Source organism: Musa acuminata, chromosome BXJ2-9, assembly GCF_036884655.1.
Source record: "Musa acuminata AAA Group cultivar baxijiao chromosome BXJ2-9, Cavendish_Baxijiao_AAA, whole genome shotgun sequence".
NCBI classification, from domain to species: Eukaryota; Viridiplantae; Streptophyta; class Magnoliopsida; order Zingiberales; family Musaceae; genus Musa; species Musa acuminata.
The window spans coordinates 5,308,199-5,323,929 of record NC_088346.1 but is presented as its reverse complement, the minus strand read 5'-3'; the positions used below and the strand labels follow the sequence as shown (position 1 = coordinate 5,323,929).

Genomic DNA, 15,731 nt, shown 5'->3' with positions numbered 1-15,731 from the left:
CGATTTAAGAGGAAAGCGTTGGAGACAGAATTAAGAGGTTGAAGTTGACTGGTGGTTTGGTACGTCAAAACCAATATCCGAAGAACATAAATTGGATATGTACTTATATCCGAAGAACAGTTATTTTGGTAATGGTTGACATCATATATGATGACAAAGGGAAGAACGAAACCAAGAGCTTTTGTTGTGCTTTAAATTGACTGTTGAATTGCTTCAAAAGGACGAGGGAGGCGTAGATCGTATGTATATCCATGTGGTGCCGCCGTGTAGAGTAGATCAGGCTCAAGTTCAAGTCTACGAATTATATATATATATATATATTCTGTAGCTGTCCTCCCACATCAACAACAAAGCTCATTTGTCTCGTGTGCTTGGACTATCTCACTGCAGCAGTTGCACGTCTATTTTCCATGGCGGCCGGTGCTATCAGCGTGCCCTCGGATGAGACCGACGTCTCCTCTCGGTATAGACGGAGACTCTCCAACCGGACAGACATCTTCCCCTAACATTTGGATCTCTCCACGTAAATATGCCGACGGCAACACACGCTAAATGCCAATCTTTGATAAAGGGTACAATGCATAAACACTTACGATCAAAGCTTTGTATTCTGATGGGGTCATCACAGCGTCTTCCCTAATAACAACATACCTTTGTTACATGTATATATGCCACTGCCGGTTATCTAACATCCGCCGGTGTTTTCCTTCGATGGTCGATGGCCCTCGATGAAGCTTCTGACATCCTCCATGAGCACCGCTGACTGCTTCAGGTCGGGGAAGGCGAAGAAGGCGTGGAAGGCCTCCGGGTACTCTACCAGCCGCGCTTCCTTCCCCCTCGCTTTCAGCCCCTCGTAGTACCTCCGTTGCCAGTCCTGCAGCGGGTCGAACCCCCCCACGACCACCAACGCCGCCGGCAGAGCCTCCTCCAGCTCCCCCGTCGCCCGCGGCCCGAACACGTTCGATGCCTCGTGGTCCCTGTCCGCCCCCTCCGGCAGGAACGCCCGCCACAGCCAGTCCGTTCGCTCAACAGTCACCAGCGGCGCCCCGGCCAGCCGCACCTCCGCCTCTGTCCGCTGCTCACCGCCGAAGTACGGCTGGATGAGCACCATGCCCGCGAGCCGCAGCCTCTTCCACCCGCTGCCGGCTCCTGCAGCCCAGCGCCGGGCCACGTGGTGGCAGATGTTCGCGCCGGCGGAGTCGCCGACCAAGAAGCATCTGGACAGGTCGGCGAGATCGGCCGCTAAAGGGTCAGCGTACAGCAGGCCGACGCGATCCAGGAAGCGGAGCACGTCGACCCCGTCCTCGTACGGCGCGGGGTGTCGGTGCTCCGGAGCCAAGCGGTAGTTGACGGATACGACGATGGCATTGACCGTGCGGCAGAGCCGGCGACAGACGTGGTCGTAGAGGTAGGAGGCGGGGGAGAGGAAGGCGAAACCGCCTCCGTGGAAGTAGACGATGACGGGGATCTTGAGGCCGGCGGAGTCGGAACAGGGGATGAAGAGGCGGAACCAAACGTCACGGGAGGTGTCGACGGGGACGTCGACGGTGCGGATGCCTTGGACGGGTTTGGCGGAGGCGGAGGATCGGGCGTCGAGGAGGGAGACGAGTCGGCGGTTGACGGTGCCGTCGGATCGGCAAGCGGCGTCGTTGATGGCGGAAGCGGCTGCAATGATGAACCGCTTGGTGATCGATAGGGGCGGAGCCACGGCGGCAAGGCCGGGCTCATCCGGCGAGCGCATCTCTGCGGCTACCGCACCGGCTCCCTCGGAAGCGGTTTCACAGTGTCCCGCGAGGGAGCGAGTTGGAGGGCTCATCCGGCGAGGGACTGCATATATAGAGACCGATCACGACTCAGGATCCGCCACGTGTCATCCAGCCCAAGGCCCCACCAACGGCGATAAAAAACAACTAAATCATCTCCGAAACCACCTCCTCCTCGTTGGCTCTCTCACAACTATAATTTGTGGGCCCCAACACAAGCCTGATGTGGCCTGATATGTGGACCACAACCATCTCAACGATCGCTCACGTGAACGTTACGATGTGCATTAAATCGTGCACGTGGTTGGAAAGACTAAGAGATCCACGTGACACTCGCCATGTTAAGGTCGTATTTATACACTGCCTTAGATGCAGCCACGTGGCCATAGACTATCATCTCAACCGTCCAAATCTTCTCATGGGAGGGACGTTTGATTTGATGTGCATTAAGCTAAAAATATATATTATCATCGAAATTGATTAGTGTATTATTGTGTAAATAATAGATCTATGATTTAAATCTAAAATAAAAAAAATAATCTAAAAAATATTCCATATATAATCCAATTTCTCATAATCCATTAAATAACAAATCAAGGGAGAGAAATATATAATCTCACCAATTAATTGACTATTATCTACATATAGTGGACTAAAAATACTCAATATAGACGTTCGGCTACTGTATTGATATACCCCTATCTTTCTTATGTACATTGCAGGCAATACCTCCGTCACAAGTTAGATTATCCCAAATGAAACAGTTTTTAATGGCATGTACAAATTGAGTCCCACCTATTAGTTGAACATTAAGTGCAAGTAGTTGACCACTCACAGCTTGCATCACTCCCTTGCAAATATAGTAAACCTCGCCATTAGGAGGGGTGACTTCAAGCTGTGAGGGGTGACCACTCACAGCTCCCAACGTGAAATGCGTGTTGTTTCATTTTTGTGCAACTCAACCAGCCATTTCTTAATGGTTTAGACGATCGATCGTATTTGATTGTGAGCCACATTTCGGCCCGTGTTAAATTCATATACTACTCGATTCGATTCGATTCGGTGGCGTGCAAATGGTGGTTGGGATTAAGTCGATGGAGAACATATGGCACGTGAATACATTTTAGCTCTTTAGTTGTTTGTAGATATTGGGAATATACAATGTTTAAAAATAACATTTTAGTGTGTGAAATATATATATATATACATATATATATATATGTATATATATATACATATACATATATATATATATTAGTGTTTGTAGATATGGTGGTACTGTTGTCGCGGACCACTGCTCAAATCACATGGGAGGTTGAGCTTCAAGTGGTTCCACCGTCCAGTCTAGACAGTGCCACCGCCTGACATGACTCCAAGTGGCTGAATAAGTCATCCAATCAGCCCAATTCAATCTTATTTAGGGCCTAGTTGACTGATAATTGAGTTACTATGATTTATACTAAAACTAACTCAAATTAAAGTCATAATTATAATAGTTAAGGCTAAAACAATTTATGATACAAGAAATCTAAGTTGTATTAATTATGTTGAATCTCATATTTTGATGATGAAATCAATTAATAATGTTTATTTAATCTACGTTTTGAGTGACACAAGAAACTTCAATCAGGGATTGACAATTAAGGCGGGAAGAATCATGTTGGGTCGGAATGGAACATATCAGAAGATTAGACATCAAGACAGAGGATCGATTGACGTATCGGCAGAAGGCTTCAGGTCATGGGTTTGGGCATCGAGCCAAGAAGAGCGAAAATTGCGCTAAGGAAATCAGAATTGTGAAGGTCAACTAGTCAATTGGGCAATAGGCCACAAGAGAGGATGATGCACCAAAGAATCAAACGAAGCATCGATGAACCAATGACATGCTAGACAACATTTGATTTAAGTCTTATAATAATTTTCTAGATCAAAGTAGGCTTTAAGTGTATAGGATTAACTACGATAGCAAGATATAAAGCAAAATGAAGTCCCGGAGTCAATAATGAGATTTCGTTGGGAGTTCGAGAGTTCGTCAGAAGTCAAAATGTTCATTGAAAGTTCTGCCAAAATTGATCGAGAAGTCCAGGAGCTTGCCAAAGAAGCTCATCTGAACTCGCTAAGAAGATCGTCGTGAATGCAGGAGCTTGCCGGGAGTCCGCTGGCACATTGTCGAGAGATCGTCGGAAGTTCGCCGAAAGATTGTTGGAAGCTCGCTAAAAAAACCTAGACTTACAGACTTATTTAGCTTAGTAAATGTCTTAAAATTCATAGTTAGTACATAATTAGGTTGGAATTAGGCCAACTTAATTAGGGGTCAATTGAGTCCAAATTTAGGATTTGTTGGGCCAAAAGCAAGGCCCAAACAGTGACCCAACAGGTGGCACCATTGTGGCACAATCTCTGAGATTATGTTAGGCGGTGGTATCATCCAGTGGTAGTTGTTAGGATCAAGAGCACTAACAGGGGGTGAATTAGTGCAGCGGTAAAATAACATCTCAATTAAAACTTTCGTATAATAAAAAATTATTTCCGACGAAAGATCGATTTCGGAAACCTAACTTGAAAATCGAACTAGGAAGATAACTTGAAATTTCGTTCTCGTTTGAATATAAAGTGAAAGCAGTAGGCAAGTAAAGATTCAGTTTATAGTATGTAAATGACAGGAAGTTAATGCAAGTCAAAGAGCACGACAATTTTAGAGTGGTTCCGTTAACGTGACCTATATCCACTTTCGGCTTCCTCCTCCGACGAGGTCACAGGCATCTACTAGAGGTCTTCCTTCAATAGGCAAAGACCAACTCCTTCTTTCACCCCTCTTCTCCTTTTACCGGGTTTAGGAGATAACATTTACAAGCACTCACTCTTCTCTCTAAACAGGATTCTAAGTTTAAAGCTAGAGGAGGGATTACACTTATGATCGCAATAGCGTTTTTTCTCTTTTAATCTCTCTGTGCTTGTGTTCTTTACCAGGGATGAGAGGGGTATTTATTGGCTTCAAGTTGATTCAAACTTGGAGCATAAAACTTTTCCATTCTGGGTTCCCCGGGCACGGGCGGTACCACTGCCTGCGCTGGACGATACCATCGCCCAGGTCTGGCCATACCATCGCTTGGGGTGCAGTGCTGGGCGGTACCACCACCTAACACAGTCCCAAAGACTGTGCCACGACGGTGAGACTCCTTGGAGCATTATTTGGGCTTTTTATTGGGCCCAACACAGTTCTTACATGGGCCTAGCTGACCCGTAATTGGGTTGGCCCAATCCAAGCCCAATTACGTGCTAACTACAATTCCTAAGACATATTTTAAGCTAAACTAAGTCCGTAAGTCTATTCTTCCAGCGATCTTCCGGTGAACTTCCGATGATCTCTCGGCAATGTTCGGCGGACTCCCGGCAAACTCCTGGACTTGCGACGATCCTCTTAGCGAGTTCCGACGAGCTTCTCTGGCAAGCTCCGAGACTTCTCGGTTGGTTCCTCCAGAACATCCAATGAACGTCCGGACTTTCGATGAACTCTCGAACTCCCAACATGATCGCATCCTTAATTTCGGAACTTCATTTTCTTTCATGCCTTGCTATCGTAGTTAATCATGCATATGTAAAAACATTCTTCGATCTAGATAATTAATATTAAGCATTAATTAAGTTGTCCAATATGTTATTGGTCTCTCGATGCTTCGTCCGATTCTTCGACGCACCGTCCTCTCCTACGGCCTATTGCCTAATCGGCCAGTTGACTCCGCAACTCCGATATCCTTAGCATAATTTTCGCTCTTTTTGGCCCGATGTTTGAATCCATGGCCCGACGCCTTTTGTTGATACGTCGACCAATCCACCGGTCCGACGTCCAATCTTCTAACATGTTCCTCCAGCCCAACATGATATTTCCTGCTTTAATTTTCTCATCCTGATCGAAGCATCTAGCGTCACTCAAAACACATATTAAAATATAAACACATATTGTTTGGTTTCATCATCAAAATTCGAGATTCAACAGTAGTATCAGGCGATGGTACTGCTAGTTTAGGCGGTGGTACCGCCTAGACACAGTCTTCCAAGCGGTGGTACTGCCCAGTGTCAGTGCTACAAGCGGTGGTATCGCTAGGACCCAGGATGAGATCTTTTTATGATCAAAGTTTGAATCCACTTAAGGCCTATAAATACCCCTCTCATCCCTGCTTAACATACACAAGCACAGAGAATTTAAAAGTGAGAAAACCCTGTAGTAATTACTTGAGAGATTCCCTCATCTAAAGTTCTAAGTTTAGAATTCTGTATAGGAAGGAGTGAGTACTTGTAAAATATTGTCACCTAAACCTATGAAAAGGAGAAGAGGGGTGTAAGAAGGTGGTTGATCTTTGCCGATTGAAGGAACACCGTTAGTGGATACCGGTGGCCTCGACGGAAGAGGAATCGAGAATCGAGAGTGGATGTAGGTTATGACGACCGTACCACTATAAATTCTGTTGTGTTCTTTCCTTACTGCAAATTTTCTTTACCGTATTCAACTTTACTATATTGTAAATTGTACAACCTTTTCTTCTCTACTCATTCAAAGTGAAACAAATGATTTAAGTCGAAACATATTTTTATCATATAAAGGCTTTCGAAATCGACGTTTTTACCGCTGCACTAATTCACCCCCCCTCTTAGTGCCGACTCGTTCCTATCAAATTGTTCAATCAACTCTCGATGAACTTTTAGTGATCTTCCGATGAGCTTTCGGTGAACTCCCGATGAACTTCCAGTGAGCTTTCACTGTATCGTCCGATCCTTTGAAAGATCACCCAACTCATCCGACTCGATACCCAATCATTGCCTTTGGCCCAACATTGGATTCTTCTTTAATCGTTTTGCCTATCTCACGATCGTAGTTAGTCCTACATCACATATATCAAAAAATAGATTAAATTATTAATTTATCAATTGATTTCATCATCAAAATCCGAGATTCAACAATCTCCCCCTTTTTTATAATGATAATAAATTGACGACGGAGTTAATCTTAACTCCCCCTATCTATATGTCATATTGAGGTAAGGCAAACTTAAATTCAAGTGAAACAATTTCGATCAATACAATATATCAAAATTTCATATATTATACTTCATTATAGTTCCATGTTATTAAAGTATAACATACACAATTTCATAACTTCATAACAAATCAATATTACTTTGGGCATAACATACTAAAGCATTGTATCATACTAAAATTAATATCATTTTGGGCATAACATTTATGATACCAAGATATTCATATTTTCAATCATTTTAGGCATAACATAAATGATATCAAATTAGTCATATTTTCAATCATTTTGGGCACATAACATTCATGATACCAAAGCATTTATATTTTTAATTATTTTGGGCATAACATACAAAAGCATTCATATTTTCAATTATTTTGGGCATAACATACATGGTTCTAAAGAATTTTTTAACCATCACTTCATGCATGATATCAGATATAACATTATGATCCCAAACATTCATCATTTCTCCCACTTTGTCATCAACAAAAATAAGAAACTTTCAATAATTTATGCGAGTATTTTAAACTATACAAGTTTTACTCTCATTTATGTAAGCTAACAAATTTGTAAAATGAGAAGTTAAGCAAAAAATTTGTAAGATAACTAGTTTTGCTTCTTTAAATGGGCAAGCTAGCACTTCTCTTTGCATGTGCAAGCACTTTTTAGTTCTTCTTGAGATATAAGCTAGCATTTTTCCTTTTCTTGATATGCTAGCAAGTTTTTTTTTTTTTTTTTTTGTCATAAGAATAGGAAGAAGAGGAAGAAGAAGAAGGGAGAAATTCATTCATCATAAGAAAAATTAAGTTATAAGATCCAAAAGTCCATGAATCAAACTTCTACTTTTGCAAAGAGAAAGGATTCATCGTAAAAGATCAAAATATGTATACTAAAAATTTATGAATCAAATCTCTATTCTTACAAATAGAAGGAAGAAGGATTCATAAAAGATCAAGTTTGCCAAAAATTCATGAATCAAATCTCTTCTTTAGTGAATTGCAAGAAAAAGGAATGAAGAAAACGATCTCGATTTAAAAAGAGAACTCAAGTTACGAAAAATAAAAAAAATCCAAAAAATATATAGAGAAATTCATGCATTTGAAATCTTTAACATACCTAATTCTCTTTTAATAAAATCAAATTATTTCTCATCGAAAGGTTTTATAAAAATATCAGCTAATTGATGTTTTGTATCAATAAATTCTAAAGATATATCATAATTATTAACATGATTTCTAATAAAATAATACATAATATCAATATATTTAGTTCTACAGTATTGAATGAGATTTTTTGTTAAACATATTGCACTAGTGTTATTATATTTTATATGTATGTTTTTCAAGTAAATTTCATAATCTTCTAATATGTTTTTTATCAATATAACTTGAGCATAACATACACGTGAGACTATATAATCAGCTTTAGTTATAGATAATATAACCGAGCTTTATTTCAGATATCTAAAAATTCTATTAACAACTTTTAGGTGAGATTGCTTAGGATTAGATTGAAATCTAGCACATAATCCAACACTAAACATAATGTCTAGTCTCCTTGTGGTGAGATATAGTAAACTACTTATCATACCTTTATAAGTTTTTTTATCAAAATTTTTTCTATCATAGTTCATATCTAACTTTGTGGAAGTACTCATTGGTATATTAATAGCCTTAAAACTAATCATATTAAACTATTTTAATAAATCTAAAGCATATTTAGTTTGACTAAAAAAAATTCATCACTTAGTTGTTTAATTTACAATCATAAGAAAAAATGAATTCGCTCATTAAGCTTATTTTAAATTTTTGGTTCATACTTTTCAAAAAATATTCACATAAAGAGTCATTCGTAAAACCAAAAATAATATCATCAATATAAATTTGAACTATAAGAAAATTATTTTTAAAATATTTAATAAATAATATGGTATCAACTTTACCTTTAAAAAAAATATTTTTAATTAGAAAGGAACTAAGTCTCTTGGATAACTTAAAAATATGATTCGAAAAAAATGGTATTCTCAAATTTGAATGGTTGTTCAATATAAACTTCTTCGAAAACAAAGCCATTAAAAAAAGTACTTTTAACATCTATTTAAAATAACTTAAAATTATTACAACTAGCATAGGTGAGGAGAACTCTTATAACTTCAAGTCTAGCCATAGGATCGAATGTTTCTTTAGAATCGATATATTCCTCTTGGTTGAAACTTTTGGCTACTAATTTAACCTCGTTTCTAACTACAATACTAAGTTAATATTGCTTGTAAAGACTCATTTAGTACAAATTACTAAATAATCACTAGGTCAAAGAACAAGCTTCCATACCTCATTTCTCTAAAATTGATTTAACTACTCTTGTATTATAATAACCCATGAATCATCTTTTAGGGTTTCGTTAATGTATTTTGGTATAATTTGAGATAAAAAGACAGTATTCGTATATATATATATATATATATATATATATATATATATATATATATATATATATATATATATATATATATATATTAAGAATGAGTTTAAACATATTTTGATGTGTCTCCAATGATTAGCTCCTTACGATGAGCATTTACATACTTCCAATCCTTAGGTAAGGATTCTTTGGAAGAATATGCATACAAGTTGCTTGGGGGAGAAGAATTTTTATTCAAATTTAAAGCATCAAAATTAAAGTCATCATCAAAATCATTTTTCTTAAATTTAGGAAGCTCATTAAAAATAACATGAATAGGTTCATATATAACCAAAGTTCTTTTATTAAAGACATGGAAAGCTTTATACATAAAGGAGTAACCAAGAAAAATACCTTCATCGGATTTTACATTAAATTTTTCTACGACATCTTTTGCATTTAAAACTGACAATGCGGTGTCATCGCCTGACAGCATTAGCAGCTGATGATACCACCGCCTACGCCACTTGGGAGGCTGAGCCTCAGACGGTTCCATCACCTGACGAGGATCCAAGTGGCTAAATGAGCCATCTAACCGGTCCAATTCAGTCCTATTTAGGACCCAATTGGCTCCTAATTTAGTTAGTAAGATTTCTCTCAAAACTAACTCAAATTGAAATCCTAACTATGATAGTTAAGGTTAAAACAATTTATGATACAAAGAATTTAAGTTCTCCGACACGTCTATTGTTCAACCAAACTTTCAGTGAAGTTCCAGCGATCTTCCGACGAGCTTTCAACGAACTCCTGATGAGCTTTTGCGCGAACTCTCAACGAATTTCCGACGAACTTTCACTGCATCGTTCGACCCTTCGGTGTATCACTCGATTCATTCGGCCCGATGTTGACTCCGGCCCAATATAAAATTCTTCTTTAATCGTTTTGCCTATCTTACGATTGTAATTAATTCTAGATCACTTATCTCAACATATCATTAATTCATCAATTGATTTCATTATCAAAATTCAAGATTCAATAGTATTACTTGATGCTTATAATTACTTTAATCATCAATTGATTTATGTAGAGAAAGTAACAATCTTTTCGATTATAATTACTTTAAAAAATATTAATATCATTTAACCTTTAATTAACAAGCTCTTAGATTTTGTATAGATATACTTGATGCTAATCTTAAATTTAGATGTACATACATAAATTTAGGTATTTATATATGGATAAAAATACTAGAAATATTTCAGGGTTTTAAATATTTTTAGATTAATATTAACTATAACTAGTCATGGTTAAATCGAGTTCCTCTTAAATTGAATCGAAACAAAATTAAAATCGAACCAAGTCAATGTTTCGATGGTTTTAAACCTTATCAAACTATATTAGAGGCCACATGGTTTCATTCCGATTCCTATAAATGGAAACTGATATCATTGATTTTATTTTAAACTGATAATCAAAAATAAAAATAATATATAAAATATAAATCAAACCAATCTCGTATGATAAATATTTTAGATTTAAAGTTTATTGACATGTGTTCGAATTTTGATGGAGTATTTTATTTTTTAATTAAAATCAATACGTCAATCAAAATGAAACCGAAAGTTCGGTCCGAGGAGCACTGTGAGACTGCTTTCAGCAGTTGTTCGTTGGACATCGATACCAGCAGCATAACTGATCGGCCCTCCATGAGTTGGCCACCGAAGCGCCGCCACCCCCGCCCCCGCCCCTACCGCCGATGTGAAGCTCCGACGATGCCAGGTTTGTCTTCTTCCTCGTGTTGCGATCAACTTCATTACACGACATCCACCTCGACGTAATCCGTGTCGTCTGTCAGAAAACGATACCTCACCCACATTCCAGTCTCATTACTCTTTTCGTATTTCGTATCCGGAAACATTCCCGATTGCGTAGTGGAGGAGTAGGTTCGGTCCCTTAAATGCCGCGTGTCGCGACTTGGGTGGTGGTCATTTTGGCAATGGCGGACGTGGCCGCCGCTGGTTGCATTTCACGCCCCACGTCGCTGTTCGTTACGTAAGTTTTGCGTTTAGTGGTGGCTGACCAGGTTACCAGATCAGTCCATCTCCGACGACGCGACATGTGATGAGCACGTGACTGTTATCTTTATCTACCCTTCTTCGCCCCCCTCGCTCGCCCTCAGCTTACGAACCGTTTCCCGTGAGGTACAGAGGGGGAGTATAATAAAATGACGCAAAAGGCCTCCTCGCTGGCGAGTGGCGGCCGTTCTTTAACTTCGCCGCCGCTCCCGTGGACGACGCGGCTCTACATCGCTCTGCTCTCCGTCGTCACCGACGGCGCTCGCCGCTCAAACGGCACCATCAATCGCCGCCTCCTTTCCTTCTTCGACGCCCGCTCCTCCGCCTCCGCCAAGCCCCGCCACGGCGTCCGCACGGCCGACGTCCCCGTCGATCCCTCCCGTGACCTCTGGTTCCGCCTCTTCGTCCCCAGTTCTGCGTCGTCCGGCCGGATTCCCGTCATCGTCTACTTCCACGGCGGCGGGTTCGCCTACCTCTCCCCCGCCTCCCGCGCCTACGACGCTTTCTGCCGCCGGATCTGCCGCAAGATCAACGCCCTCGTCGTCTCCGTCAACTACCGCCTCGCCCCGGAGCACCGCTACCCGGCGCCGTACGAGGATGCGGTCGACGTGCTTCGATTCCTGGACGACGGAGGCCTCGCCTCCGCCGACCCTACCGCCGCCGGCCTCGCCGACCTCTCCCGCTGCTTCCTGGCCGGCGACTCCGCGGGCGGGAACATGGTCCACCACGTGGCCCGGCGCTGGGCCGCGGACGCCGCGGGGGGATGGAAAAACCTTCGGCTGGCGGGGATGGTGCTGATCCAGCCGTTTTTCGGCGGGGAGGAGCGGACGGAGTCGGAGAATCGGCTGGTGGGGGCGCCGCTGGTGTCGGTGGACCGGACGGACTGGCTGTGGCGGGCGTTCCTGCCGGAGGGGGCGGACCGGGACCACGAGGCGGCGAACGTGTTCGGGCCGCGGGCTGATGGCGAGCTGGAGGCGGCGCTGCCGGAGGCGATGGTGGTGGTGGGGGGCTTCGACCCGCTGCAGGACTGGCAACGGCGGTACTACGAGTGCATGACAGCAAGGGGGAAGGCGGTGCGGCTGCTGGAGTACCCCGACGCCATCCACGCCTTCTACGTCTTCCCCGAGCTGAAGCTGTCGGCGGCTTTCATCGACGAGCTCAAAGCCTTCATCAAGTAGCAGTCGTGGGTGAAATAGTAACCGGAAAGCGGTAATGAATGTAACGTGTTAGTGGTTGTGGTTGTGGTTGTGAGGAAGAAGACTGAGATGGCAATTCTGAGTGACGGTCAATATTGTGGTTTAGGTGTGTAATTTTTGCGTGTAATGTGAGCAACTTTCTTTATATGAGTTCATTAAATGGGCGGTTTGTTGCGCCCCATTTAATGCCTCAAATTTGCTGCAGTCGTGTTGAAGGCATATATTAACTCAATAACTTATTTATATGATTATTACTAAATTCAAAAAATTAAAATTTTATGTTTAAGTACTATCTATTTATTTGCTAACAGACATATGGAAACAGTGCATCGGAATAGACAGCTGTAGATAAATAAACCAAGTAAGTTGGTGGTTGATGCAACAAGTCACGATGCCACGTGAGTCCACGTTCCTAGTGTCGGATAAGTGGTACCATCATTATCCATATTTAATTTAAACTCAGAAATGGTAGACCGCATGTTTCGATGCCCGAGTCATCATCGAAAATGAGCTATTGAAGATCGAGACATTTGCATGTGTGTGTCTTTCAGAAGTTCAATATTATATTTATGAAAAATTGAGCAGGAAATTTAGGCTTTTTATCACAGAGATTTTCTTCATTAATTACAATTTTACTAGTTCTTTTAATATTATTTTACAATATATTTTCGATTTAATATTTCACACTATTTTGGAATACGATCATCAATTTCGACTACCCGACCTAACAGACTCCTCTCATACTGGCAACCATCCTCACATGGCATGTTGTCCTCTCAACACGTTAACTTGACCGTTACTCAGATGTGTTAGTTCGGGTCGCCAGATTGAGCTCGGAATACCAATCCCTTCGAATCGAGCTCAAACTAGCAACACGTTAACTTGCACGTTACTCGAATGTACGCGAAATATACCCTTCAGGAAGCCAACCCGACGTCACATAACGGCCCACATGGGCCTCCACCGTCACCCAAACCAATTCCTTCCCTTTTCCCGCCAACGGACTCGCCCGCTTTTTCCGCCCACCATTCTCTCATGCTCTATTTCTACTTCTTCTTCCTCTGCTCCTCCTCCTCGGCCTCCTCGGTACTCTTCTCGAAGACCTATGCGATAATGGTGGATTGTGCTCCATTATATTATTTAGACCACCGAAAAAAGACCCCATCGAGTCTGCACTCTCTCGCAGCTTTACAAGATGAAAGAGCTCCATCCCTGCACCCTATAAATACCAACCCCGGCGGGCTCCACTCTGCCCACACCAAGCAGCAGTTCTTCCACAACAAGATGGCCAAGCTTTGCGCTGTTCTCTGCCTTCTGTTGGGTGCTCTCGCATTCTTGGCGATCGCTGCTCCCGGCAGCAGCTCCTTCGTTGAGAGGCAAGGCACGCAGTTCGTCCTCGACGGCTCCCCGTACCTCTTCAATGGGTTCAACTCGTACTGGATGATGACTGTCGCGTCCCAACCCGCCGAGCGGGCGAAGGTCTCGCAGGTGCTCGGCGAAGCTGCCGCCGCAGGGCTCACTGTTTGCCGAACGTGGGCGTTCAGCGACGGAGGCGATGGAGCTCTCCAGATCTCACCCGGAGTGTACGATGAGCGAGTGTTTCAGGTGCTTCGATGGCTCTCGTCAATCGTACGAGCTTAATGATTTGACTAAAAATGCAACGTTGCTCGACTGTTTGTGCATTAGGGACTGGATTTTGTGATCTCGGAGGCTCAAAGTCATGGTGTTCGCTTGATCCTGAGTCTGGTGAACAATTACAAAGACTTCGGAGGCAGAGCTCAGTACGTGCAATGGGCGAGCAATGCAGGTGCTGCTGTCGGTGGTGAAGACGATTTCTATACCAATCCGGTTGTGAAGGGATACTACAAGAACCATGTCCAGGTATAAGCAGTAAAGAACACCTTCTATTTTCAGCATTTTACGTGCATGCATTTGATGCAAAGCAGACATGCGAGTGCAATTCTCTCCTGATGAAATCAATTGCAGAGAGTGTTAACAAGAATCAACACCATCACCAACGTAGCCTACAAAGACGACCCAACGATCATGGCATGGGAACTAATAAACGAGCCTCGTTGCCAGGCAGATTACTCAGGAAAAACGGTGAACGTGAGCATCACCACCCATGATCTTTTCTTCTCTCTTCTTTTGACACCTTCAAGAAGCAATCTTAATCTTAATTTCTCGTATATTTCTCTCACTCTGGACAGGCCTGGGTTCAAGAGATGGCAAGTTACACAAAGTCGCTGGACAGCAAACACATGCTAGAGATAGGAATGGAAGGATTCTACGGAGACTCCATGCCGGAGAAGAAGCAGTACAATCCCGGTTACCAAGTTGGCACAGACTTCATCACCAGCAATCTCATCGACGAGATCGACTTTGCCACTATCCATGCGTACCCAGACGTTTGGTAACCTAGCTAATCAGCTCTTTCCCTCAAAGGTTTGATCGAAGCACACAAACTCGCCCTCCCTGGTTTCAGGCTCGCTGCGCAGGACGACGCATCGCAGACCGCCTTCGCTCAGCGGTGGATGTGGAGCCACTGGGACGACGCCACGAAGATACTGAAGAAGCCACTGGTGCTCACCGAGTTCGGGCTGTCGAAGAAGGACCCCGGCTACACCGAGAACCTCCGGGACGTGTACATCAACGCCATCTGCACCGACATATACAACTTGGCAAGGAGCGGCGGCGGGTCGCTCAGCGGCGGGTTGGTGTGGCAAGTGATGGCGGACGGGATGGAGTCGTACTACGACGGCTACGAGATTCTGCTGTCTCAGGATCCGTCCACGGACGCAGTACTGATGAGGCAATCACGCGCGATGTCGGTGCTGGCGCACACGATGAGCAAGCCTGCCGGCGGCCAGGTAGGGCATGCCGACGAAGCCGTAGCTGGCGAGCAGGAAGATGGCGTCGCTCATGGCACGAGGTTGCATGGCCTTCACGTAAGGCACGTGCATGCGAGGGATGGAAAGGGGAGCTCCCACCCTTAGAGAGAACAGCAATTGCTTTTAGGATTCACGAGGGCTTGAATAGATTTCTACGTCAATAAAATCTGGTTTCGTTATCCTAAATTGCCTAAAAACTTCTGCTAATGCAATATATATATTTATTTGTATACATATAGTTTAATTTTATTGTGATTTATTATCCGAAATGGATAGAAATAAAACTAAGATATAAATTATAATATTAATTCCACCACTAATAGATTATTTTCAGAATTGTCATGAAATGTACAGGCCAATATGAGCGTATT

General features: G+C 42.7%; 3 protein-coding genes across 3 annotated transcripts; 2 read left to right on the top strand and 1 right to left on the bottom strand.

The window, feature by feature from the left end:
- Window positions 1–505: 505 nt before the first annotated feature.
- On the bottom strand, window positions 506–1,816 carry LOC135622211 (probable carboxylesterase 18). Its single transcript, XM_065123857.1, has one exon. It carries the CDS (start codon window positions 1,814–1,816, stop codon window positions 686–688), a length of 1,131 nt encoding a protein of 376 aa, XP_064979929.1. The 3' UTR covers window positions 506–685.
- A 9,549-nt stretch (window positions 1,817–11,365) lies between these two features.
- LOC135622755 (probable carboxylesterase 18) lies at window positions 11,366–12,614 on the top strand. The gene has a single exon (XM_065124890.1). It carries the CDS (start codon window positions 11,423–11,425, stop codon window positions 12,449–12,451), a length of 1,029 nt encoding a protein of 342 aa, XP_064980962.1. The 5' UTR covers window positions 11,366–11,422; the 3' UTR covers window positions 12,452–12,614.
- Window positions 12,615–13,550: 936 nt separating this feature from the next.
- On the top strand, window positions 13,551–15,539 carry LOC135622189 (mannan endo-1,4-beta-mannosidase 5-like). Its single transcript, XM_065123831.1, has 5 exons — window positions 13,551–14,074; window positions 14,156–14,350; window positions 14,456–14,578; window positions 14,680–14,882; window positions 14,955–15,539. Exons 1-5 carry the CDS (start codon window positions 13,583–13,585, stop codon window positions 15,463–15,465), a joined length of 1,524 nt encoding a protein of 507 aa, XP_064979903.1. The 5' UTR covers window positions 13,551–13,582; the 3' UTR covers window positions 15,466–15,539.
- The last annotated feature ends 192 nt before the right edge of the window (window positions 15,540–15,731 follow it).

Coding starts and splice junctions, on each gene's coding strand:
- LOC135622211 (XM_065123857.1), bottom strand. CDS start 1,816: ATGAGCCCTCCAACTCGCTCCCTCGCGGGACACTGTGAAACCGCTTCC.
- LOC135622755 (XM_065124890.1), top strand. CDS start 11,423: ATGACGCAAAAGGCCTCCTCGCTGGCGAGTGGCGGCCGTTCTTTAACT.
- LOC135622189 (XM_065123831.1), top strand. CDS start 13,583: ATGGTGGATTGTGCTCCATTATATTATTTAGACCACCGAAAAAAGACC. Junction 14,075..14,155: donor ACGATGAGCGAGTGTTTCAG/GTGCTTCGATGG, acceptor TTTGTGCATTAG/GGACTGGATTTTGTGATCTC. Junction 14,351..14,455: donor ACTACAAGAACCATGTCCAG/GTATAAGCAGTA, acceptor AATCAATTGCAG/AGAGTGTTAACAAGAATCAA.